Source organism: Electrona antarctica (assembly GCF_951216825.1).
Source record: "Electrona antarctica genome assembly, chromosome: 10".
In the NCBI taxonomy this organism is placed as follows: Eukaryota; Metazoa; Chordata; class Actinopteri; order Myctophiformes; family Myctophidae; genus Electrona; species Electrona antarctica.
Window position 1 is genome coordinate 23,046,248 of NC_136791.1, and position 25,853 is coordinate 23,072,100.

At 43.2% G+C, this 25,853-nt stretch overlaps 1 protein-coding gene and 1 long non-coding RNA gene across 3 annotated transcripts in view; one reads left to right on the forward strand and one right to left on the reverse strand.

Moving 5' to 3' along the window:
- LOC306930902 overlaps nucleotides 1-18,481 on the reverse strand; it is a 97,161-nt gene extending 78,680 nt beyond the window's left edge. For both annotated transcript variants that reach the window (XR_013790927.1, XR_013790928.1), the window contains exons 1-2: nucleotides 18,212-18,481; nucleotides 17,289-17,523 (exon numbers count right to left, since the gene is read on the reverse strand). This is a non-coding gene — a long non-coding RNA (uncharacterized lncRNA). The remainder of the gene's footprint in view (nucleotides 1-17,288; nucleotides 17,524-18,211) is intronic.
- On the forward strand, nucleotides 15,936-24,830 carry comtd1 (catechol-O-methyltransferase domain containing 1; the record flags this gene model as incomplete). Its single annotated transcript, XM_079512001.1, has 7 exons — nucleotides 15,936-15,990; nucleotides 17,408-17,526; nucleotides 20,020-20,125; nucleotides 20,630-20,748; nucleotides 22,946-23,000; nucleotides 23,788-23,921; nucleotides 24,678-24,830. The coding sequence occupies 7 exons, from the start codon at nucleotides 15,936-15,938 to the stop codon at nucleotides 24,828-24,830; spliced, it is 741 nt and encodes a 246-aa protein (XP_079368127.1).
- Nucleotides 24,831-25,853: the final 1,023 nt, after the last annotated feature.

Here is a 25,853-nt window from a genome sequence, read left to right on the forward strand (position 1 = left end):
TAGTCTTTCCATTACCCCATAACAGACCTGGACCGTACGTGCCCTGGGCTGCTCCCTCAGTCCTGTCTGGCAGGTAAAACATACACTGTGATCAGCCAACCCAGATGGGATCCATAGTTACATGTTTGTCTGTCTGCTGAGGACATGCAGCTGACTACAACACAGATCCTCTCGGTTTGCCATTATAGCCGCTTGGCTTTGAAAACTGCACTAAACTATGGAGTCCATCATGCATAAAACATTAAAGATGTACATCCAAAAGGCCGCGGCTGTCTGTTTATTGGCACTCGCGAGGCACCATAAAGCATTTCCCCGTCCCCTGCGGGACGAGACGCACACACACAAGCTCCGCAACAGGACCGTGGGTGACGTTTAACACGGAATATAAAACCATAAAACACAATAATAAACATAAGCGGAGCAAATAAATCGGATTCATAATAACCCCGAGGTGGGATTTATGCAAGTGAAGATAGAGTCTTTGTGGTAAATGATGGCGCGAGCTGCATGGAGGCACCACTGAGACACTAATATAGTCTTATAAACACGCCAGCAAGCAGGCGGTAAGTAGCTTCATCTCTCCTCTCTCGGCTGGCCTAAGTGCTTAAGTAATGTATTGCTTTCATAAGAGTGTGCAACTTTGCCGCATCCTCCCCTCGGTTTCCGGAGATGTGTCTAAATCCTTTGGGCAGCGTGATTAAGAATAAAATACAGAGAGAGAGAGAGAGAATACGTTTTTGCTGTGGAAATGCATTCAAATCACGACAGATAAGAAAAAAGTGCTCTGCGACTATAGCTCTGCGACTGTTGCAGCCACAGAGGGCCCCGGCCGCGTGACGAAGGCACTGCAACACCGGAGGACCTCCGGAGACATCCATCACAGACGCACCACGGCATCCCCTCGGCTCACAGGCTAATGTATCACCTCTAGATTACCACTAATATCTGCCTGATGGATGCTTTTCTTTTTTCTTCTTTTTTCCGTTTCTTTCCCGTTTCGAGCAGAGCAACTTGCACGCATCCCAGACGCAGGAGCTTCAATCACGGGCGGTGCGGTGGCGAGGAGATGCAGCTCCCATGATGCACCTGGAGGTCCATTACACCGCTGTTTCTCCAGTTCTGTGTGCTAGTATACAGCACTGGTTTTCAACCCTTTTCATGCCAAGGTCCATTATTTATTCGGCATTTGAGCCAAATTAGTTTGTTGAGATTTAGTCTCACATACCCAAAACTAAAGAATATTTTGTTGTCGTTGAATAAGGTTTTGTCCACAATTCCATGCTGTATTGATGTGGTACCGTAGTAGGAGAGAAAACAGGCAAACGTTGATCAAAATTACAATTATTCTACATTCTCTAATTGTTTAGGCTTCTTCTAAATTAAGTAATGCAGACATTTAACAATAATTTAACTGTTGAGAATGTATAATGAAACCAAATGGACGTGTAAGGGTCCATTTGGTTGCATTTTACACACTCAAGAGTTAAAGATCTAATAAGGATCCATTTGGTTACCAACTCTCCATCATTTAGCTGGGGACCACTGGTTGAAAACCACTGCTATACAGTACAGTACTAGCCTGATTATCAGACTGTAGCTTTCTTGAAGCTTCAGTCTGACAGTCTCCTGTCTGAGCGATTTCAAGGGGGAGGGGATTAGAATTTCCCTCAACCAGTAGCCATTGGGGTTGTTTTTCCCTCCTTCCTCTGTGTGTTGCGCTGCGTGATGACGCTGAAAACGGGACTCGGTGCTGATTGGTTGTTCGTTAGACCCACCCCCACCACCGATTCTCATTGGATAATACATTTTTGTACCGAAGAAATTATAGGTTCACAGAGCAACACCAGACCAAAAGACGGAGTCCACTCAGAGAGTGGGCGGGGTCTTTGGGCTGGATCCAGGCTAGTACAGTACCTACGTCTATAGTTCATTCCTTCCAGTGGTGGATCAAAGCACTCACACTTTTTACTTGGATAAAAGTAACACTGCAATGTGGCCATACTCTGTTACAAGTGGAAGTCGGGAATTCAACATTTACTTGAGTAAAAGTACAAAAGTATTGATTTCAAAATGTACTTTGAAAAGTATAAAGTACTCATTAGGCAGAATGTCCCATTACACACGTTTTCAAAATAAATGCACCAAGTCTCTGTGTGTACGTACATGTGTACGTCCACACAACTCTGGAACCGTTCGCCCCACCGACTTCCAGAACCAGCACAAAAACCTCTGCCGAGAATGAAAATATACAAAATAACTAGTAACAAAACTAAGTTTTAAAATAATTGTAGTGGAGTAAAAGTACAATATGTCCCTTTGGGATGTAGTGGAGTTGAAGTAAACGTGTTGAAAATTGTAAATACCCGAGCAAAGTGCAAATACCTAAAATTTGTTCTTAAGTACAGTACTTATAATTACATGAACTTAGTTACATTACAGCACTGGTCACAGGGCTGTCTCCACTGAGAGGGCGACCAGGATGGAGTGCCATCCCGGGGCCATGGCACGCACGCAGGCAGCCAGGCTTCCTCTCTCTCTGTCTCTCTGGTCAACTTTACTGCCTTCATGTGGTCTGATGAATGGCCACATGGCTGCCTTATCAGTCCCCGTGCCTAGCAGCTCGAGTGGCTCCCTGGAGGTGCCCTGCCTGCACTACACTGCCTACAGCCTCTGTCTGCATCTCTCTCTCTCTCTCTCTCTCTCTCTCTCTCTCTCTCATAAAGTAACTATAACTGCATGTACTCAAGTACTGTACTTAAAGTACAATGTTGAGATATTTGCACTTTATTTAATACTTTCACTTCTCTATCTCAGAGGCAAATATTGTACTTTTAATCCACTACAATTATTATAAATATTTACTAGTTACTTTGTAGATTGTGATTACAAAACAGTTATCACGTCAGCCCCATAGATATTTAAAAATAAATAGATGCCTCATTGGCCGCTGCAGTTCATTGGAGTGATGTTTTCCGGGATCAATTCAATCCAAGTTTATTGGCATGAGGAAACAAACGTTTACATTGCCAAAGCAAGAGCCGCTGAGAAAGAGGGAGTCGCCGCTTCTGATTGGCCTACCGAACTTCCTTCCTTCTGTGACGAACGCCTCTGATTGGCCTATATCGAACTTCCAATTCTGTGACGCACGCCTCTGATTGGCCTATACCGAACTTCGCCTTCTGTGACGCACACGGAACGTTAGCAAGCTTCCGCTCATGCTTCGCAAGGAATCTCGGGAAAGTTTTGCCTTCAACAGAGACACACGCACCTACCTTTTTACGTCTATGGTCAGCCCTATATCCATTTCACCCATTTGAAAATAGATAGATAGAAACAATGTGTCACATTGTGAGCTTGTAGATCGGCCATTTTCAAAAGATTTGTACACATTTGAAATCTTGCGAAATGGGACATTTTGCACAATAAATATTTTTAGTGTTTGTACTTTAAGTAGGCCTACATTTTGATGCCAATACTTTTATACTTTTACTCAAGCACATTTTCATTAACGGCGATATACTTTAAGAGTATTTAGATATTGCAGTATTGATACTTTTACTTAAGTAAAACATCAGAGTACTGGTTCCACCACTGCATACACACACACACAAACAAGTGCTGTGTGTACAACTCAACACCACATGATGAGCATAAGAAAACGTGAAAAGAAAAACAATGCACCGGCATTGCTAAGCTTAGCATACAAAACTCTGCAGAGCACCAAATTTGCACACGCACGAGCGCACGCACACACGCACACACACACACACACACACACACACACACACACACACACACAGAGAGAAAGAGTGCACACAAACAGACGCAAGTCAGCCAGCAAATCCATCATCTTTATTTCCCCCCCAACGCGCTCGTATTTTTCTTGTGGCTTGCACGGAGCTCAGAAAAAATATTTATTTTTCGCCGACGACGTCGTCGTATATAAATATATATTTTCCTTCTCACCCTTTTCTGAGAGGAACACAAAAGAAAATCACACCTCTCTTTCTCCACCGGCTCCGTGCCAAAATAATCAATGCTTTCCAGAGAGAGGGACTTGTGGCGCGACGTGCGCGCCGTACGGAGGCGAGGAGGATGCAGACATCGCTGCAGGGCTCTGGTTGTAGATAATAAGTGAGGAGCAGTCCTTGGGTATGTTTTACAGCTATCAGAACTCATCATATTTGACATGCATTCTGGTGTTTACACAGTCTCTCCGCCGTAAAATCCTCTCCAGCTATATAGAAGGGGATGGGGGGGGTGGGGGGCGCGACGAGAGCACACACACACGCACGCACACGCACACACATACACGTACACATACACACAGAGAGAGAGAGAGAGCTTTAGAAGAGGGAAGCTGGTCGTTGCCTTCACTTTCTCCTCTCTCTCTCTCTCGCTCTCTCTCTCTCTTCCATGTCCCATCTCTTATCTGCGGCACAATTGGTGGTGTTAGCACCTGTCAGCTGACTGACTTCTTGTTCCCAGTGGCTTATGAAAAAATCATAGCTGTTGGGCTTCAGAGGCTGCCTTCCCATCAATGTGAATTCACCATGGTCTTCATGCAACATTAGGCCGGGGCCCTGTTTTCATACGAGGGGAAGCCGCATGCATACTTTCTTTCTCTGTCTCCAATGCGCAAGATGGAAATGAAAAGGGAAAATACTAGTCCTTTCTTAGAACGTTACGCGTTCGATCACGGGCGGAACCAAGCCGCCTACGAGAAGGGACCGAGCGTGTTTGGTCTCTTTGTTTGCGCGTCCAACAAAGCAACATTGCTTTCGGTTCCCCAGGTGTTGTGAGGCTGCGCTGTGGGTTTGTGATCAGGGGCGTCCTCTTCCACTGCGGAACACATAATGCAATGATGTGCACACGACCGACACTCTTCTCGTTAGCATTCCAAACAACACATGAACATGCAGTAGTTTTTGTTGCACATGATTTCTTGTACTGTATTTGTGTGTGTGAAGAAGTCAAAATAAACCGAAACCAAGTGAAGGTGTTTAGTAGTACAGCTATCATATAGGATTATATTATTTCATTTTTTAAGAATTTAAAAACTCAGTCCAGGAGGACTGGCTTGGCCGGGCCCATTTAGTGGAGTGGAACTGGGGGGGGGGTGTATAGCGTGTTCTTCCCCACGCGTTACGTTACGCCCTCCTGGTGAAAAAACATCCATGTGGTTGTTGACACCCTCCCCGAGACCAAACAGTAGAGTTTAGCAGTGACTGCGGGACTACACACACATGGGGGATTGGCATTAAAGGGTTAGAGATTAAAGGGTGGAACTATTTCTTCTTTGTGCTGCTGGACACAGAAAATAGTTCCACGTGACAGAGGGGTCAAAATTGAACGAAGGTTGCGCTGGTAGAAATAGCGGTCAACGATACAAATGACGCTAGTTTTGTGGATTCATTTATTTTTAATGAGTGGCCCCCAGACCCCCCACCGAATTACCAGAACTACTTAATATTCACCAAAACCAGACCAGAACTCCAACCACAGGACTCAGGCAATCAATTGATACCTTTGCAACCACTATATAATGGTATGGTAAAGTACATGCATTTCCTACAGCTTCATGTCCAAAAATCTGAACCAACCCTTTCAGTGATGCAAATAGCCTGCATTCCTTCCTGCATCCTTATAGGACACAATCATGTCACCCTCCAGGGGTCCTGGGTGGGATGCAATACTGTACTCGGTACTGTACTCTAACGTCGTTGACGTAAGACTCATAAAATGTCGTTGGGACCCATCTCAATTTTATATGAGTCTTTTAGATTCTAAAAGACCACCCCTGGGTTGAAAACCAATTTATATCACTGCCCTTTAAGGACTTAATTGAGGAAAAGAAGGAAAAACTGCGAAAAGCATTCTAGCTGTCCGTCTCTCTAAAGGTGTCATTGCCCTAAAAAGAAAAATGAGAACCTGCAATTGCAAAACAATGGAGTGCAGCCAGTCAAAGTCTCTCTGATGCAGCATTGGATCCAGCCGGCTAATAATACAATGACATTGTAAAAAAAAAAAAAAAGCTCTCTCCATCTCTCTCTCTCTCTCTCTGTAACAGTACATCTAGTGAGCTGCAGGGGCCTGCATGCATGCTGCAACACTATGTACTATGTCCCTCTCTCTATCTCTCCCAGCCTTTGAAACATGTTGAAAGTCAATTATCTACACCACTTCTCCCTGACATCATCGTGCTAATACAAGCTGCTTTTGACCTTATGTTTGTGCGTGTGTGTGTGTGTGTGTGTGCGTGTGTCTGTGTGTGGGGGGGGGGAGAGGAGCGCGGCGTCTCACCCTGATTGGATTAACTTCAGATGCGGTGCGTGTCTGGCTCTATTACACTGGATGCACTGTGATATCTAACCCCCGAGCCAAACCTCGTCCCCTGCAGCCAGCCCTCAATGTGCCGTTGTCCGACCCCTCCCCTCCTTTTACACTTCCCCGAAGGCTACTATCCCCCCCCTCACGACACCCTTCACACGTACTAGCATACGCAGCACTGTCGGAGACACTACACGCACACACGCACGCACACACACACACACCTCCTCGAGGCTGCCAACAGTCATATATACTGTGCGTTTTCTCGTCACTGACGGGATGCCAGGAGGAAGCCTCCATCTCTACACAGCATCTCCAACGTCACATGACCTCCGTCTCTCCGTGCACCACCCTCCTCCCCCTCCTCTCCCTCCTCCCCCCAGCCCGGGTCCAGACCAGAGGGGTCACATACTCTCAGTGAGAGAACATACTGTATAATTGACTCCATTAACATAGTCCCGTTGAACCTGGGTCATACGTTAACATTATCATCATTAGTGCTCGCACGCAGTATGGCCGCCGTCGGGCCTTTTGTTTGTGCATAGAGTGAGAGTGATGGAGACGCGACGGAGACGTGAGCGAGACGAAAAGGTCTCCTAATCGCAGTCCCTTTCTATTGTCACGTCATCACAGGCTTACAGGTGCAAAATAAGTGGGTGAGATATTTGTTTTGTTGCAAAGCTCCACATGAGGTTAGATATAAGGTGCAAAAAAAAGAGTGGCTGTTCATTGCGGAGCTGACCATACTCCCATTACTCCAGCGAAAGGTACAGTAGTGATCGGTGTCCCTGTGGCACGCCTCATACCCATCTGGGTCAGGATACAAATATGTTTTGAGTAGAGGAGATAAGATTGTTAAAAGATATTTCTCATTTGCCGGGTCCACCGGGTGGACAGAGCATATTTTTTTAGCTTTGTGTGAAGACAACAGACCAGTGTTGACAGCAAATTTTCATTTTAGTTTTAGTCATAGTCTCCTGAATAGTTTTCATTTAGTTTTAGTCACATATTAGTCACATGGAATGTTTTAGTCGACTAAATATCATGAGATTTTAGTCGAACTAAAATCTACAGTTGATTTAGTCGACTAAAATGAGTTTTGGCGGGCCTTGATGCAGTCGTAATGGCTGATTTTACACTATTTTCAGCATGCAAGCAAGTGTAAACCGATTTATACTGGATCTCTTGTCCACTAGTCCCGTCCTAACATTTTAGTCTAGTTTCTATTTGTTGACAAAATTGTCAATATATTTACTCTTAGTTTTAGTCATCATAGCTTAGTTTTCATTTAGTTTCCATTTTGTTTCAGTCAGTGAAAAAAGGTAGTCGACGAATATTTTTCGTCTTAGTTTTAGTCGACGAAAACAACATACTGACAGCCACTGTCAGGAGCTAAGGCCGCCTTAAAGTCAACATACTTTAAGTGGTGTTGCGGATGTCGCATACTGAAAATAGCCGTCACGTGCGCGACTACTGCAGCGTCCACACACCAACGAGGGACGCTGTCACAAAGAATACAGCAGCCAATGAGGGACGCTGTCACAAAGAATACAGGAGCCAATGAGGGAAGCCGTCACAAAGAATACAGCAGCTGGCAAGGCCTGCGGTTACGCAAAGACCAGCCCGGCAGCACTGTTTAATGCAATTTATTGCAATATAAAAGTATTTTTTGTTGAATTACTCATGACAAAGTTGTAAAATATACTAGTTGTTTCTTTCAATCACTTTATTATTATTATTATTATTATTATTAGGCCTATTATTATTATTTATTATATTATATTTTCACAATCTGATACACAGATACACCGGCTAGTATACTTTCTAATGTTTTGATAATTTGCGTGACAGATGTACCGGTATGCATATGACGGTATAGAGAAGATGATCAGGTAATATAATTGTGAAAATAATAATAATAATAAAATGATTGAAACAAATAACAAGTGAATTGTTTGCTAGCGTACTGCTTGTTTATGTTATGGATATACATACTGTACAACTTTGTCATCAAAACAACAAAAAATACTTGCACAAATAAATTGCATTAAACAGTTCTGCCGGGCGGCTCTTTGCGTAACCGCTCCGTCAATTTGATACACGCGCTGGCGAGACTCACTGCCTTCATAATCAAAGGTTCAGCTGTTAATTGTTTCTGGGGAGATGATTATTTTTGAGTGGTGCATGCAGCCACTCCAAGGAACAGCAATGTGTCTGTCCCTATGTCTGTCCCTATGTCTGTCCGTCCGTCCGTCCGTCTGTCCGCCCGCCCGCCCGCCCGCCCGTCCGTCCGCCCGCCCGCCCGCCCGCCTGCCTGCCTGTCTGTCTGTCTGTCTGTTGGCAGGCAACAAATAGTCTGACAGCCACTAGTCTGACAGCCAATAGTCCGACAACCAACAGTCCGACAGCCACTAGTCTGACAACCAACAGTCTGACAGCCACTAGTCCGACAGCCACTAGTACGACAACCAACAGTCCGACAGCCACTAGTCCGACAACCAACAGTCCGACAGCCACTAGTCCGACAACCAACAGTCCGACAGCCACTAGTCCGACAACCAACAGTCTGACAGCCACTAGTCTGACAGCCAATAGTCCGACAACCAACAGTCCGACAACCAATAGTCTGACAGCCACTAGTCTGACAGCCACTAGTCCGACAACCAACAGTCCGACAGCCACTAGTCCGACAACCAACAGTCCGACAGCCACTAGTCCGACAGCCACTAGTCCGACAGCCACTAGTCCGACAGCCACTAGTCCGACAACCAATAGTCTGACAGCCACTAGTCCGACAACCAATAGTCTGACAGCCGATAAATAGTCTGACAGCCACTAGTCTGACAACCAATAGTCTGACAGCCGATAAATAGTCTGACAGCCACTAGTCCGACAACCAATAGTCTGACAGCCGATAAATAGTCTGACAGCCACTAGTCTGACAACCAATAGTCTGACAGCCAATAGTCCGACAACCAATAGTCCGACAACCAATAGTCAGACACCCAAAAAGGACCACTCAGTCCAGACGGGTCTGATTTGTTCCTTTTCTTCTGCTCATACTGTTGCCAAGGTTTTGCACCGTGGCTCCCGTGCCCCACATGCAGGAAACCCTTTTGATCTTTTTCTGAGGACTGTCGACACATCTCATCATGACTGAATGGAAATTGAGATCTGTATTTATCTCCAATGCGAGCTAAACAGAACAGATGTCGGAGTGATTTGAAAGTCAAACAACCACCTCTGCCAATCAAGCCTAATTCAATTTTGTTTTTTATCCCCCTGCCATGCGATATGATGGCCTGTTCTGTTCAGTGGGAGTAATATACAAAGCGCGGGGATGATGATAATAAATTGGATTGGCTTATCCCACCACGTTCACCTCCAAAATAAGCACTAGTCTAATGCAGCAGACAATAAATCCAGATTTCCATGATTGAAAAACCGGGTTTTAGGAAGAGATATTCCGCTACATGTACAGTATATCCTAGTGGCCTAGATAACGTGTGTGTGTGTGTGTTTGTGTGTGTGTGTGTGTGTGTGTGTGTGTGTGTGTGTGTGTGTGTGTGTGCTTGCATGTGTGGGAGACAGAGAGAAAGAGACAGAGACAGAGAGAGAATATCATGCAGACTCCCAGGAATGAACAAGCCTTCATTTGGTCCTGCACAGCTGTAAACGTGCGAGTTTGGTCGAATCAGTGTCAGCCGCGGCTCCAGCCGGGCGCGTTTGAAATGCAGCCGTGCATGGATGAGTCTCGCAAGGAGCCCCGAAACACACACACACACACACACACACACACACGTCAATTCGGTTTACGAAGCTTGTCACGCGGAGGACAAATCGCACAGTGCCAATCGAATGACAAGACGCGTCTTGTCAATTTTCTTGACGTCGCCGGGGCTCTCTCTCTCTCTCTCTCTCTCTCCGGCGCAGTTAGCATCACTTAACATCCGCGCACAGACCTATATGTGACTGCAGACATGATGCCCCACTGGCTGCTGTCGTTACGCCATGCATAACAAGCAGGCAACCCGGTGACAAACACACTAACAGTGTCACCACCACCACCACGCACTGTGTGGCACTGCAGGAACGTCAATGAGAGAACCCTCGAGTACTGATGATGGCACAGGTCACTCTTAACAAGGTACGATGGACCTTTATTTGTCCCCCCCAGTTGATTGTGGCCGCATTTACACAATAGAAACAGTAAAAAAGTCCCAACAAAAACAACTAAACAATACAAGAAGGCCATAGTGGTATACTAGGATATGAAGGCCTTGTTTTGTTGTGCTGTGACAACACTGGCTAGGGAAAGGCAGATCATTGGCTTGACAATACTGACACTTGCTGGTCAAAGGCTGCCATTGAACAACCATCTCTATAAGGAAAATGCTACTGTGGAAGTGCATCTTCTATCTAGATTATCTGCTCTAGTCTGCATAAAGCCTGAGCTCATTTCAAGACTAGTTTTTCACTTTATACTTGAAATATATGCGCTCGCTCGCACGCACGCACGCACGCACGCACGCACACACGCACGCACACACGCACACAGATATGTAGATATTCTTGGAAGGCTATATTTAATCTATGGACAAGATATAGAAGCTTCTTGCAGAGTCAGACTAGCAATCCTAGTTTTAGTTCTGTACGCGCACGTGTGTGCATGCGCGCGTGCGTGTTCGTTCCCTGCTGTACTCAACACACCACAACAGGAACCTCTTGAATTATTTTGTTTCATATTATCAGTTGTATGTGCCTTTCTGTTTTGTTTTCTCATCGCTTTACCTTAGAGAGAGAGAGAGAGAGAGAGAGAGAGAGAGAGAGAGAGAGAGAGAGAGAGAGAGAGAGAGAGAGACAGAGAGAGAGAGAGAGAGAGAGAGAGTGAGTTTGTGAACGCGTATCATTGTGTCGCTCTGACAGTCTCACGGCCGCGGGAGCAGGAAAGAGTGCATGCAGATGCGACATTTTTTTCATCCCCTTAAAACAGACACAAAAAGCAGCCGAGGGACCGACCGGGGCCTGTCTGTAGGATAGGATGTGCCGAGGAAGAGCAGGTACTTGGCACGAGTAGCACAAACAATTAGCGTCACGTATAAGCAGAGGCCCCGAAGCAGCAGGGAGGGGAGAGGAGGGGAGAGCGAGAGAGATGGTGGATGGTGGTGGCATCTTATTTTCACAGAGAGGACTATAGCTGAGATGCCTGCACATTCTGAAGCCTAATTTAGACTGTGTATAGTGACAACAAGAGTTGATCTTCGAGCTAATAATGTGTCACGATTAAGCTTACGGCACCCTTCCCTTCCCTTCCTCAACTCACACATATACAGTAGGCTACAGTACATACATTGTTAGAGTATGTATGTGTGCATGTGTGTGTATACATAGAGAAAGAGGGATTTGTATTTTCCCAGCTAGAGATGTCACGGCTCATTTATTTGATGTGAAATTGCAGGCAGTGGGGTTTTTTGTTTGTACCACGCATACTTAACCACTTGTACGATTACCATATGCACTTAATTGACCGGCGTAGCCCAAAGCTCTACTGTATACTATAGACCCTCTCCCTCTACACCAAATCTAGTCGTTGAAAGGAGAGAGAAGACCATGTAATGCAGTGTTCATTTTGATATTTAGTCGTCTAAGACTAGACTAAGACTAAACAATTTCAGAATACTAAATAGGACTAAATGGTTTGTTATTCAAAAGACTAAGACTTAAGGTCATTACACACTGGCGACTTGGCGAAAATGCTACCAGAAAATGCGAATTATTTGTGCGAAAAAGATTGCGTCGCCAAGTCGCCAGTGTGTAACCTTTAGACTAAATCTTTTCTGGCAAAATTAACATTGCATTTATTAAGACTAAGACTAAAAGACTAAAAGATTTTATAGTAGACTAGACTAAGACTAAACAATTTCAGAAGACTAACGGAAAACCGATGGATAAACGTTGCTAAAGATCCGAATAAACACGCTCTGTGTGCAGGGACCTTAAATGTGTGTTATTCAAAACACTAAGACTAAATCAAAATCTGCCTAAAAAATGAACACTGATGTAATGGTGTAGAAGTGAACATGATTATTGTTAAATGGCCAATATATCAGCCCCACTGTGAAATCTTGTAACTCTTCATAAACATAGCATGTAACAACAATTGTCCTCGTATTATACAGAAAAAATGAAATGTGCAATGACAATTCACTCCGAGTTTGCTGTCCAAACAAAGCCATAGACAGACTTGGGACATTTCAAAATCTGGAATATCCACTCCTGTGTGAACTCACTGCTGTCCACGAGCATGTGATCCAAGTCTGCCTTATCTCTCTTGTGTCGTTAACTTGTATGTGCTCTATCCGTAAAGCTTGACTCGTCTTGACTCAATGCTATCATAATCATGCACTGGCCAATTAAAGGGATAGTTCAGATTTTTTTTAACTTAAGCTGTATGAAATACTTTCCATTAATATATTGGTTGCAACTGTAATAATTGATTGCCCGAGTCGCGTGGTGGGAGTTCTGATCTGGTTTTGGTCAATATTAAGCAGTTTCGGTCATTTTGTGGGGGGCACTGGGGCCACGCAGTAAAAATAAATTAATTCACAAAACTAACGTCATTTGTATTGTTGACCTATTTCTAAAATATTAGCGCAACTTTCGCTCAACTTTGAACCCTCTATCACATGGAACTATTTTTGGGGCGTAGTGATATGGACACAAAAAACATAGTTCCGTGTGATAGAGGGGTAAAAAATGAACGAAAGTTGCACTAATATTTTGTTACTAATAAGTTGCAATACAAATGACGTTAGTTTTGTGGATTCATTTACTTTTAATGCGTGGCTTTTAATGCAGAACTCGGGCAATCAATTAATACAGTTGCAACCACTATATTAATGGCAAGTATTTCATACGGCTTAAGTTAAAAACAATCTGAACTAGAAAAAGTGCCCTTCTGGGCACAGGTCTCCACCAGGTGACCTGTGTGTGTGTGTGTGTGTGTGTGTGTGTGTGTGTGTGTGTGTGTGTGTGTGTGTGTGTGTGTGTCGCGGCTTGGCCTGTTGTAGCGCCACCATGAGGCTGATTTGAAAACGGTCAAGTGGCATTTCTTCCAAAGCCTAGTGGGAATATGCATGCAGTTTCACCACAATCGGACGCTGCGTTCAGTAGTTGTGGCGATTTGTACAAAACGGGTACAAAGCAGGCTACTCCTGAAAAGTTTAGAAGCCAATCGTAGCCAATGAGGGTGGATTATGAGAAATCAAACAAACCCGTCTTGATCACATGACTATGGAGATCATGTGTACCGATTTGCGTGAAATTTGGATAAAATCTGAAGGAGTAATATTAGAAAATGTGTTTGACATATGTCGGCCTCCTGGTGGCGCTATAAAGAGCAGATGTGAAAAATTCCAGGAAAGGTTTTTCCTTGGCCTCTAGGGAGTTGGCATACAAAGTTATCCACAGAGCCGTGCAGTTAGAGGTAAAAACACTTTTCAGCCAGTTATAGCGCCACCATGAGGCTGAGTTGAAAATGTTCATGTGGCATTTCTTCCTCTGCCTAGTGGGAATGTGCGTGCACAATTTCACGGAAATCACACAATGTGTTCATGATTTGCAGTATTTTGTTTGAAACTGAGCACTCCTGCAAACTTTGGAAGCCAATCTTAGCCAATCAGGATGGAGTCCGAGAAATCTGAAAGACCTGTTTCGTTGAATGGCTCTAGAGCATGGGTTTTCAACAGGTGGTCCGTGGACCACTGGTGGTCCGTGAAGGTGTTGCATGTGGTCCCTGACCATGCATTTAGTAATGTAGGAAAGTGAAGATTTATTGCATTGACCACAAGTTAAGAAACAATGCAGTAAATGATGTGGTGACAAACGATGACGCGTCGATGTTGTCAGTTACTGGGAAGTCGGATGTCAAGAACTTCCACAGAAAGGTGAGTTAGAATCTCAAGGGAAACCGTACCGGTTTGCCTGGTTGAGTCACCATTATAAGGAAATGTGCCCATAATCAATCACAAGTGTCTGCTTACTCATAGAGTAAGTTACAATGAACAGCAACATGAGTTTAATATGGAAGGTTAATTTCTTTCCCCCACACCACGCCCATATCCCCCCTCTCAACACAACAATGGTCCCCAGGTTAATTCTCAGTCAGGGTAGTGGTCCCCAGGTTGATTCTCAGTCAGGGTGGTGGTCCCCAGGTTGATTCTCAGTCAGGGTGGTGGTCCCTGGTTCATAATCAGTTGAAAACCCTTGCTCTAGAGAGACTGTGTACCAATTTGCGTGATGTTTGGACAAAATCTGTAGGTGTACTGTCCAAAAACTTGTTTTGCACAAAGCGGCCTCCTGGTGGCGCTATAACAGGCCGTTCTGGACATTTTGGGGCAGAGGTTCATCGTTGGCATCCAGGGAGTGTGTGTGCAAAATTTGGCATCGACCGGGTTAACGGTGCCGGAGATTAGCTGGTCACAGACGGACGGACGGACGGACAGACACACGGACACACGGACGGACGGACGGAGTGCAAAACATACTCTCTCCCCATGCCTTCGGCCTGGTGGAGACAACTATCCCTTTAAAGTGTGGAATATTATAACTATTGGGTATTATTAATACATTTCCAAATGTTTCCAAAACAGTGCAAAATAACAGATCTACAAAACGCACAATGCGTCTCCACACAACACGCTAATTCCACACGACACTGTTGTATGGCAAAGTATACAGTAGGGTGCATGCGGTTAAAGTATGTCACAGTGAAATGAAACTTTTACACATTTTGAAATGTCTCAATCACCCCCACATGCACATATTATAAGTTATTGTTCTTTTGAACATGGTTAATAATGGTTAAAAGGTTAATATTAGCAAGAGGCCAGGGTTCACGGCTGCGCGGGGATACAGCTTGGAATGCACATGAGCAAAGTGTTCTTAGGAAACTTTCACATTTCACAATGTACTAAACTCATGGTGTGCATTGATTGCTTGCACAATATTGGAGAGCCTGAACATTCCACACTGATGATCAAAGCATTGGCTAAATGAAGTGTTCTTGGTTGCACAATAAATGTCTGTATAGATTTGTGACTTCTGAAGACATGTTGTAGAATTATGAATTTTAAGTTAAAGGGACTCGTGCAAACAAAAGTCTCACTGGCCTTCTCATCGGGGCTGCTGCAACATATTTGGGGCGAGTTCCAGCTCAATTTAAATAATGCTAGATCAACCCCGATAGGCAGGTGACTTGAGGTGGGTTCCAAATGAACCAGTCTATAACAGGGACCCTTACAGTTCTGAAACGCTGTGTATAAATGGTCAAATTGAACCGTTCGGGACTTCGGGTACATTTGGTTCCATTTGTACACTCTCTGAGATATGGGGGTCCTTGAAATTACAAAGGTTTGCGAACCAATGATTTAAATGATCAATACTGTACAGTGCACATCGCAGCCAGAGGTTCAGTCAAAACAAACAGAGATTGGACTTTCCTACCTTCCTTGTATAAATACATCTGACCGTTTGACTGAAAGCTTCAACGGGGCTGTTTAAGCGTTCTCTCAACAAAGTATAATACGGTATACAAATATACAAATATGGCTGCGGATATTAAGATGTTGTTCTGCATTGGACTTGTTTTCACGTTAACAGGTAAGTGGTCTCATCAAGTGTCTTGTGTTTTGCGCCCACTGTTTACGGCAATATGAATGAATGAATGAATCAATGAATGAATGAAATATTTATTTTCGTGTCATGCCACTTTGGCCCATCCCATATGGGATTATATGACACATTTCACAGAGTACATTGAATACAACTGACAGTACAGTCCTTCCTGTTCATACATATTTGTACATTGTTCGAACAAAAAAACAAAACAAAACGAAAATAAACATAACAAGGCCATTTTACATGTAAATGGCCCAATAAGTTCCACTTTACTTGAACCTAACCGCGGGGGCGTAATATAAGCACTGTGTGGACTTTATCGTTTTCTTTATGTTGATCTCTTGTTTGTCCTGCACCGAGTACCCTACACTGCCCTACAAAGACAAAGTGCAGTAACTACGAACAAAGACTTTAGTGAAAAATGGGTTTAAAAGTGTTTCACGATTGCTGGTGGAGGTTACTACCATTACTATTGAGTAACATTATTTGCTATATTAGATATATACATTTTTTCAGCCTTCCTTTTAGTTTTTTGTGTTGTTTTGTGTGTATTTTTGTATCATCTTATTTTTTGTATCCATTCTGTGTAATATATACTTTTGTACATGTACACACTTTTGTATACTCTTTGTATCTGCTGTTTCTGGACTGGGGAAGGGGGCGGGGTACAAAAATGGAACTGTTTTGACTGAATTGCCTGTCTGAATTAATAAAAAGGAAACATAAGAAAAGTAAAAATAATAACTTATTTAAAAAACTTTACTTAAAAAAAAGGTGTATATATATCAAATGAGATATCGGCGGTATATAAGCGATATTACACTAACTGTATATCTGTTCTTGAGGTATTTTATTTACCCCCCAAAAACACAAAGGCTAATTTGACCTTTGGGATACACAAATTAGTCGGTGTGTTTAAAAACGTACTTACTGCACTTTGGCTTTAATTTGTATAGGGAAGTACAGTGCAGTGGTCCTCAAAGTGGAGTGGGGTTCCGGGACCCCAAGAGGAACCCCAAGAGCTCCAGCGTTGCAAGCTTGAACATTTTTGAATAATCTTAAAAGTCAATTTAGTTTTTCTTTTTTACACAAATCTTCTCTGCTGGGGGGGTTCCTGACAAAATGGGGGTCCGCAGCATCATATATATGATTTTACGGGTCCTTGACATGAAAATGTTTGAGCGCCACTGCTATAGAAACCATTCGTTTTTTCGGAAAACTGGATTTAGAAGAAATTTCTAGAATCAAACCTCAGGTCATAATGGGTTATGGTGTCTTACCCGATAGCGTGGGGACAGTCGGTGGTGAACGTAATGGTGGCTGTGATGTGTGGTTGTTCTCTCTGTGGGACAGCCGTGGGCGTAATGGTGCCTGTGTGGTTGTTCTCTCTGTGGGACAGACGTGGGCAGGTCGGGCCTCATTGGGAAGAGCCACAGCAAAGGGAAAGATGACCCGGTGCTGCAGTACGTCGTCAACAACTCCCTGAGAGAGCACCCGGTCCTCACCAAGCTGAAACTGGTGAGAATGGACACAGCGGGGACATTCAGAGCCTGTGCTACTGTAGGCCTGGCCTACTATACTTGGGGGATAAGAAGACAAAAAGGGTGGTATCAATTGCCCTGAGCTAGCATTCACATTTAACCTAAAATTGTGTTCAAAGCTTAATTTAGCTGAGCCTTGAAGGGACAAATGATTAAGAGACTCTTCACCACATAAACCCTGGCATCCCTATCTAGGGCATGTCTTATAGTCAAAAACTAAACAAAAAACTAAAAGGGTAATCATTTTTCAGAAATGGCAGATCTCCAATCTCATTGTAGAGCTTAAATGATTGTAGCTGTCAATATATCTGCACTCCATTGCTTGGATTACCTGAGTAACAGTTATTCACCACTGGAGGGCAGCACAGTGCCGCAGTACACTTTCGGCACCCTTGTTTACCTTTTCTCTTCTGTATTTGGGACGTCGGAATATGACATTTTGATGTTCTAATTAGCGGCCTACTCAAAAACCTTTTGAACTATTTGAAAAAATTAGTTACATTTCCCCCACATATGCAGCTGGTCGACTGTAATGAGAGGGCAACTGTAACATGGAGCCTACCTAAAAAATACAGTAATAATGCACTGAGTCCCATGCCCTCCAGAGTAATGCAATTGTGTAGCCTTAAAACATAGCTGCATGTGCCGTGTGCTGTACTCACCAATAATTAATTATTCCGGTGAGCTCCTGTATCACGTAGGCCTATCCATTTGAAAGTTATGACAGAAAACATGTTTTTCTTTTATTTTAGTAAAACAAAACAAAAAAAACAGTCAGGGCTGAACATTAGCCCAAACACTCTCTATAGTCTTGATACAACAAGACTGTTGTCATAACTCATAATTATCATTACAAGTCCGATTGTCCGAATCTCTGTCCGATGTCAGTGTTGGCTTTCCCTGCACTGGCCATGAACGAAAATCCAGGCTGAGTGAACTTCCTCCTCCAGCTGGGAGGTGGGAGGTGTGGTTAATTAGGCCTAGCTAGGCTACACCAGCAATCAGTGGTGTGTAGTGTGTTAGTGTACTGTAAATTAACGTAAAGTAGTGGAGTAGAGTGGACTCAGTGGAGTAGAATTTACTAAGTTCTACTCCACTCCATCTCAAAGAAGGCAAAAGGTCTATACTTTTACTCCACTAGAATTATTTGAAAACTTTAGTTTGTTACTTTGCAGATTTTGATTATTATTACAAAACATTCAGCCCTATTTAAACTTTAAATTTGAAAACAGCCGATACGGTGGCACAGTTGGTAGTGCTGTCGCCTCACAGCTAGAAGGTCCTGGGTTCGATTCCCGCTAGGGACTCTGTGGGTGCTGGGGGCGTGTTCTCTCCTCCGCGTCATCAGTGCCCATACCCGATGCGGGGTTGGCGAAAGGGCCTTTCTGTGTGAAGTTTGCATGTTCTCCCCGTGTCCCATGCATAGACTGTAAGGTCCCGTGCAGTAATCCTGGTCTCTAAACTGCCTCCCCCTGGCCAGCCGGGGCGCCTGATGGAGGGGAAAAGAACTGGTTGGAATAACGTGTTCCTTCCACGCGCTACGTCCAACCAGGGAAACTCCCCCCTGTCAGGTGTAAAGGAGCAACTTGGACACTCAGGCATAAAGAATATGAGTTCAAGTCCGTTGCTCTCTGCATGTCCCCCATATATGGGGACTAGGTTCAGGTTGGTTGGCGGAGGGTGTGTAGAGCCCAGGATCACATTAGATAATTGACACAGGGGTGAAAAATCGGTTACAAAATCGTGGGATAAAAATTATTAGGAAAAAAAAGAAAACAGCCGATCTACAAGCATCAGCTATTTTCAAATTTTAATAGATTTTATACACCAGTAAGACGCCTGAGGGCGAGAAGCGTGCACGCATCTGCCTGGGTGACAGCAGACTGCTGGCCGAGCACTGGCGCTTTGGCATGGGGGGTAAGATCTTAATTTTCGGGCCTGTTAAGAACTCTAGTTTTCGCCGGCTGCCGGGCGCAGCGCAGCTGCACTAATAACTTTGGGGCAGGCCCGTCTAGAGGTATCAGTCAAAAGAAAGACATCGAAGAGGAAGGATGGATGGGGAAGGATCAACATATGGAATGTCGATCAGAACAGGTCAGCTCCATATATGGAGATCTAAGGGTTTGAGGTCAGATGTAGAGTTGCTGGCCAATATCAGGGATCTCCGCTGGCCAATATCAGGGATCTCCATATATGGGCTTAATATTGATGACATCAAATAATATTGATGACATCTCCATCCCTAATGATGTCACATGATGTCACGTGCTCCATCCCTGATGATGGAATGTGATGTCACATGCTCCATCCCTGATGATGTCACGTGATGTCACGTGCCCTCTCACCCCGACCAACCAACCAAAAAACCTAACCACCTGCAGTAATAGGCCTATAATTGGGATTATTGATCACAATAATCACCAGTATTACGAATCTGCATGTCTCTTGTTGCCGTGGGGTTCCATTTCAGAGAACCCTTGAGGACGAATGGAGCAGAATGATGGTTGCCACTGAACAAGCCCAGCTAATGGCCATTCTCATGAAACTGATCAATGCCAGTAAAGCCATCGAAATAGGTGAGAATATATAGGGTATGAGCTTTACAAATATGAAACGATAGAGGAAATTCAAATACTTGAATTGCCACACAACAGAAACACTATTCATACTCAGTGGTGTATATGTAAAGTATGTACATGTACTCATGTACTGTACTTAGTTACAAACTTACAATGTTGAGTTATTTTTTACTTTACTGGAGTATTTCGGCCATCTTAATTACAAGCTCACAATGCGTCGCATCCAAAAGATGTTTTTACATTTGACAAGTTAAAATGGGACATTCTGCGTAATGAGTACTTGTTTTGGTACTTTAAGTACATTTTGATACCAATACTTACACATTCTTCTGTACTTATATTCAAGTTTTACTTACTACTTACTACATTGCAGTATTGATAGTTTTTCTAAAGTAAAACAAAATCTAAAATGTGAATACCTTTTCCACCACTGTTCATACTGTATCTTTTTCCTAATCAAATAACCAGTGAGCTAAATGTGTTTTTGTTTGTATGCTGCAGGGATGTACACTGGGTATAATGCACTGAACATGGCACTGGCCATGCCAGAAGATGGACGTGTTGTGGCCTGTGAAATAGAAGAAGCATATGTGGACATCGCCATGCCATTCTTTAAAGAGGTGATGGCAACATATTATATTGATAAATATGTCGCAACATGTCATTTCTCTACTCAAACTGTGGGTTGGGACTCGGGACACCAGGGGGGGTCTCCAGATTATTTGGGGTGGGGATGATTTGCTTCATGTGCAACATTCAGTAGATCGGCTATTTTCACAATATGAATTTGAGGAACGAGTCAAGAAAAATTGTATGCCTCAACTCCTACAATTCCATGTACTTCAGGTCAGGGTTGGTGTGCATGGGTCCCCAGTTCAAATAGGATTATTTTGGGGTGGGTCCCCAGTTCAAATAGGATTATTTTGGGGTGGGTCCCCAGTTCAAATAGGATTATTTTGGGGTGGGTCCCCAATAGGATTATTTTGGGGGGTTGCAGCCTGAATTCATAATTCATCATTCATAATTTGATTCATATTTACAGTGATTATCATCACACAGACACTATACCAGAGCAACAGATTCAAAGTGTCTGTGTGTGAAAGGTCCATGAAAGCAGGCTGATTATCCGGTTCAGTTTAGAAACTACAGTAGTGTAAAAACATGGCAGGCTAGTAAGTGATGCATAGCCTACTGTAGCTAATGAAATTAATAACAGACACACAGACACGTTATTCATTTCATTGTATTTATGTGTGTCATTTGTGGGTGTATAACACTGTGCAATTGTCAATGCACACATTGACACACCTAAATATTACACAAATGACCCAGTTATGTGATTATAGCTGCAGTTGCATTGCATACAATGAGGTCAGTCTTTTGCAGCCCGCTGTTAGTTTTTTTACCCTGTGCATGTACTCGGTTACCTTTCCACCGCTGTCAGGAGCTGAGAAAGATTGATTGTTTCTGTCAAAGTAAATCCATGGAAGTGTTGGGAAGAGACCTCGTATCTCCATGTTTCAATGTCCATGTTTTCTTTTTTGAGCCTCCAATGCATGGATTTCCCAAATTACGTCATAGGCCAGCCGCCCATCGCCAGCCAAGTCTATGGACTGTAATGTTTGTTTACGGTAGTTATGATGTAATTTTTTGCCAGCCAAGTCTATGGACTTTTCTCTGAGGATATTTTTGGGGCTTTTTGCCTTTATTGAGAGATGTACAGGTTGACAGGAAACAGGGAGAAAGATGGGGTGAAAAAGACACAACAAAGGTCGTCGGGATCGGGACTGGAACCCGCAAACACTGGATTACCAGCCTAGGTGCCTGGACCGCTAGGCCGGCCCGGGCCAAGTCAATGGACTTTAGGGTTTGTTTAGGGCAGTAAATGACAACGTAAGACGTCATCAGGCTGATATGAATACAAAAATCGGGGCGCCCCTCACTTCACGCAAGTGTGATTTTCAAAAATAACTTTGTCATGCAAGAGTGTCACACAAAAGTAGTGAACATAGCAGATCGGCTATCTTTTAAAAATAGTAGATCTGCTCATTTCAAATGTTAAAAAACAATAAAAAGAGAGAAAGAGAGAAAGATTTTGGACATACAAGTTTTCTACCCGAGAGAGCGACGTACTGTACTATCTAGGAGCTGTCAGTGTGTGTTCTGCTGTGGGCTGAGGGAAGAGGAGCGAGGCGTTCGCTCAGGTAAAGATGCAGAGCCAAGCAGCAGGATCAATGCTCATCTCGCCCCGTGCCTACAAACGTCCTCATCAGTGTTGGCACGTTTTGCAGGAGAAACAAGCGGTCAGGTCTATGAAAACCAGCCCAAAAGAATATACAGTAGGAGGCCACATGAGCGAGAAACACACACTCCTCTACAAGCTCACAATTTGGGGTGTCGATCCTTGACATGAAAATGTTTGAGAACCGCTGATTTAAACAACATTAGGAAGCAAGCCCAAATAAGCAACGCACATTAGAAACAAGCCTTTGCAGAAGACTTTACCCAACAAAAACAAGCCCAAATTACAATAAGCAGACTTGGCAACACTGGTCCTCATTTAACGCCAAGCTGCACGCACGCACGCACGCACACACACACACACACACACATACAGAAGCACACACACACACACATACAGAAGCACACACACACACACACACACACACACACACACACACACACACACACACACACACACACACACACACACACACACACACACACACACACACACACACACACACACACACACACACACACACACACCTCTTTTTACCACTCAAGTTTCGTTATTTTCTCCTCTGTTGCAATTAGGCTGGAGTCGAGGATAGGATTGATGTCCGGCTGCAAGCAGCTACGAAAACACTGAGTAAGTACAAATGCCGATCATTAAAGTTACTAGAAGTGACATGTTATGGTTGAATGGTTGCATACAGGGGCCCAGGGGTCCTTGAAGGATTTCCAAATGGACCCTTTACTTAAAGGTCTGTAACTCAGAGGGTGCAGGGTGTACAAATAGGCCTGATTGATTGACAGTTTGGGGAATTACAGTACATTTCAAGTACAACTCAATACAAAAACTTAACTGTGAGTGGACGACACCATAGTTTGACTACATGTAGTTTCACAACCACCATGTAGTTTGACAACCACCATGTAGTTTGACAACCATCGCTGTAGAGTGTTCAATAACAGGGGTCTCCCCGCCGTCTCTCCAGCTCTTAAATAAGTAGAACATACATTTTCAGGCGGGTTCATCCATTTCATCCAGTCAAGACTCAAGAGAGTGTACCCATTCATCAGCTTCCGTTTTATTATAGTGTCTCAGACAGTTCCAGTTTTGTCAGCTAATTTATTTGCGTCATCACTTCCAATTCCACTTGTCCCGTAAACAAGTGAGAACTGATACCCCGTATCAGTTCTCTGTCCTGACGAGAAAATTGGCCTGACCTGAAAATGCTGTTTACTATAAAGAGCTGGGGAGACATGGAGACTCCTGTTACTGAACAAACACTATATAGAAATGATTACTATCAGAATATAGAGCTACCGATATTTAACACTTATTTTAACAAAAACATCACTTGCTGCACCTTTAACAAAACATACCGTACAGTAATAATGCCTTTTTGTCATTTTGTTTGTCTCGTCATCAGGGGAACTCATCGAGGCCGGAGAGGCGGGGACTTACGACTTTGTTTTCATAGATGCCGATAAAGCAAACTATGACACCTACTACGAGAAGTCTCTGGAGCTTATAAGAAAGGGGGGCATCATTGCTATTGACAATGTAAGTGAACCATCATTCACAACCCGATTCGGTTTAGCCTCCGATCGATAGTACGGTTAATGTAGCATTGCAAGACATCAGGTCACCTCTGTGTAGACAGACATTTTCAAAAGTTGGTGGATATAGTGAAAATAGCAGATCTACAAGCTCACAATGCACATTATGTGAGGCATATTTTATGTGTGACACGTATAAAATATGCCTTAGGTGACTACCGGTAATCAATTTAGTCTATAATAATCGAATTGTTTTGTTTAGTGCGCGCACGTGCACACGCACGCACCCACACACATAAAAACACACGATTAGTTGATCGATTGAAAAGGTAGGCCTAATAATGGATAGAGTAATCTATAGTTGGTGCCCTGCATCTGTGTTGCGTGCAAACGTTAACACTAGGGGTGTAACGATACCTTTTAACAGCGATATGATACGTATCACGATACATGGTTTACGATACGATACATGGACGATATTGGTTCATTATGGCGATCCGATACAATACGATTCAATGATTTGAAATCGATACAGTAACTATTTAAAATACATTGACATTATTTGAAACTAAGTAATTAAACTTTTATTTTTTCTTCTAAAAAATGCTAAATACCACGCACAAAAATGTAGTATTGATGCAATCGATTATTTGCATAGCAAAATTATTCGATACCGATTATTTGCATTGCAAAACGATACGATACAAAGTCAATTGCGTTTTCATTTCGATATACTGACTTTGTCTCTCTTCCCATGCAGGTGTTGTGGTCAGGTACGGTGGTGAACCCTGCCCCTGATGACCTGGTGGCCCAGACTCTGGACAGACTCAATAAGAAACTCCACAAGGACCAGAGGATTGACCTGAGCATGCTGCCCATCGGTGATGGACTAACGCTGGCCATCAAGCGCTGAATTCACATGCTTTTAATGTTGTTGTCGTCCCAAATAAAACATGAATTCTGACATAAGATCATAACTTGTGGCCTTGTGTCTCGTTAAAATGTTTCAAAAACATTCCACATTTCTTCAAGATTTTTATTATTTTTTTAAATCTAGATCTACAAATATATCTGCTATTTTCAAATAGCCGATACAGTTTATAGAGTTATAAGTTGTTAAAATGATTTGGATGTGTATAACAAGCAAAACTATAAAATTGAATGTCTGAGTTATATTAAAGACTAAAATAAATAAAGATCCTGTACCTGCGTCAGTAATTCTTCATACTGTAACCAAACTGTAATGCAAACCAAAAGGAAAACACAAAACTGTTGCTTTTGCAATATTTGTATCTGATTTAAACTTCAATTGAACAAGCAATAGATTTAAAATGAAAATGTTCAAACTCTGATTTCCCTCAACGCAAAGTTCCCTTCAATGTCTCCAATCCAGTCAAGTATCAAAAAAGTAATCCCAAAAGTAATCGAACCTAAAGTTGTAGATCTCTATTTTCCGAAAATCAGGTAATACATAAAGTCTGAAAATAAAAAGGCAATGCATTGCTCAAAAGGGAAAAAAGTATAGGCCTATTCCTCATAGCAGGCCACAGCAGGTTCCCCTTAATTGGTCCAAAAGCTTTGAAGGGATTCAGAGCTACGTTGACCAAACCTTTCTCCTTCAGATCCTAAAGTTTTCCGGACCCACTACTTTGTGGTTTAATTTCTGATTATGGTTTAGTATTGGCCTTAAAAGAGTCTTTGACAAACCAGCACCAAACACTCTTTTTGATACGTAAAATGGATCCCCCGGGCTCCTCGCATACTTTTATAGCTGTTCCTTCCTGGTACCTCACTTCCTGGAAGGCTGGAACTATTGCTAACACGCTTTTCCCAACAGCTCCCCCTATTAGCAAACCTTGAATGACCATGGCTTAACTACACAAAACAAAACATCTTTTCCATACACTACGTACATTTCAGGGTTAAATATTCAACC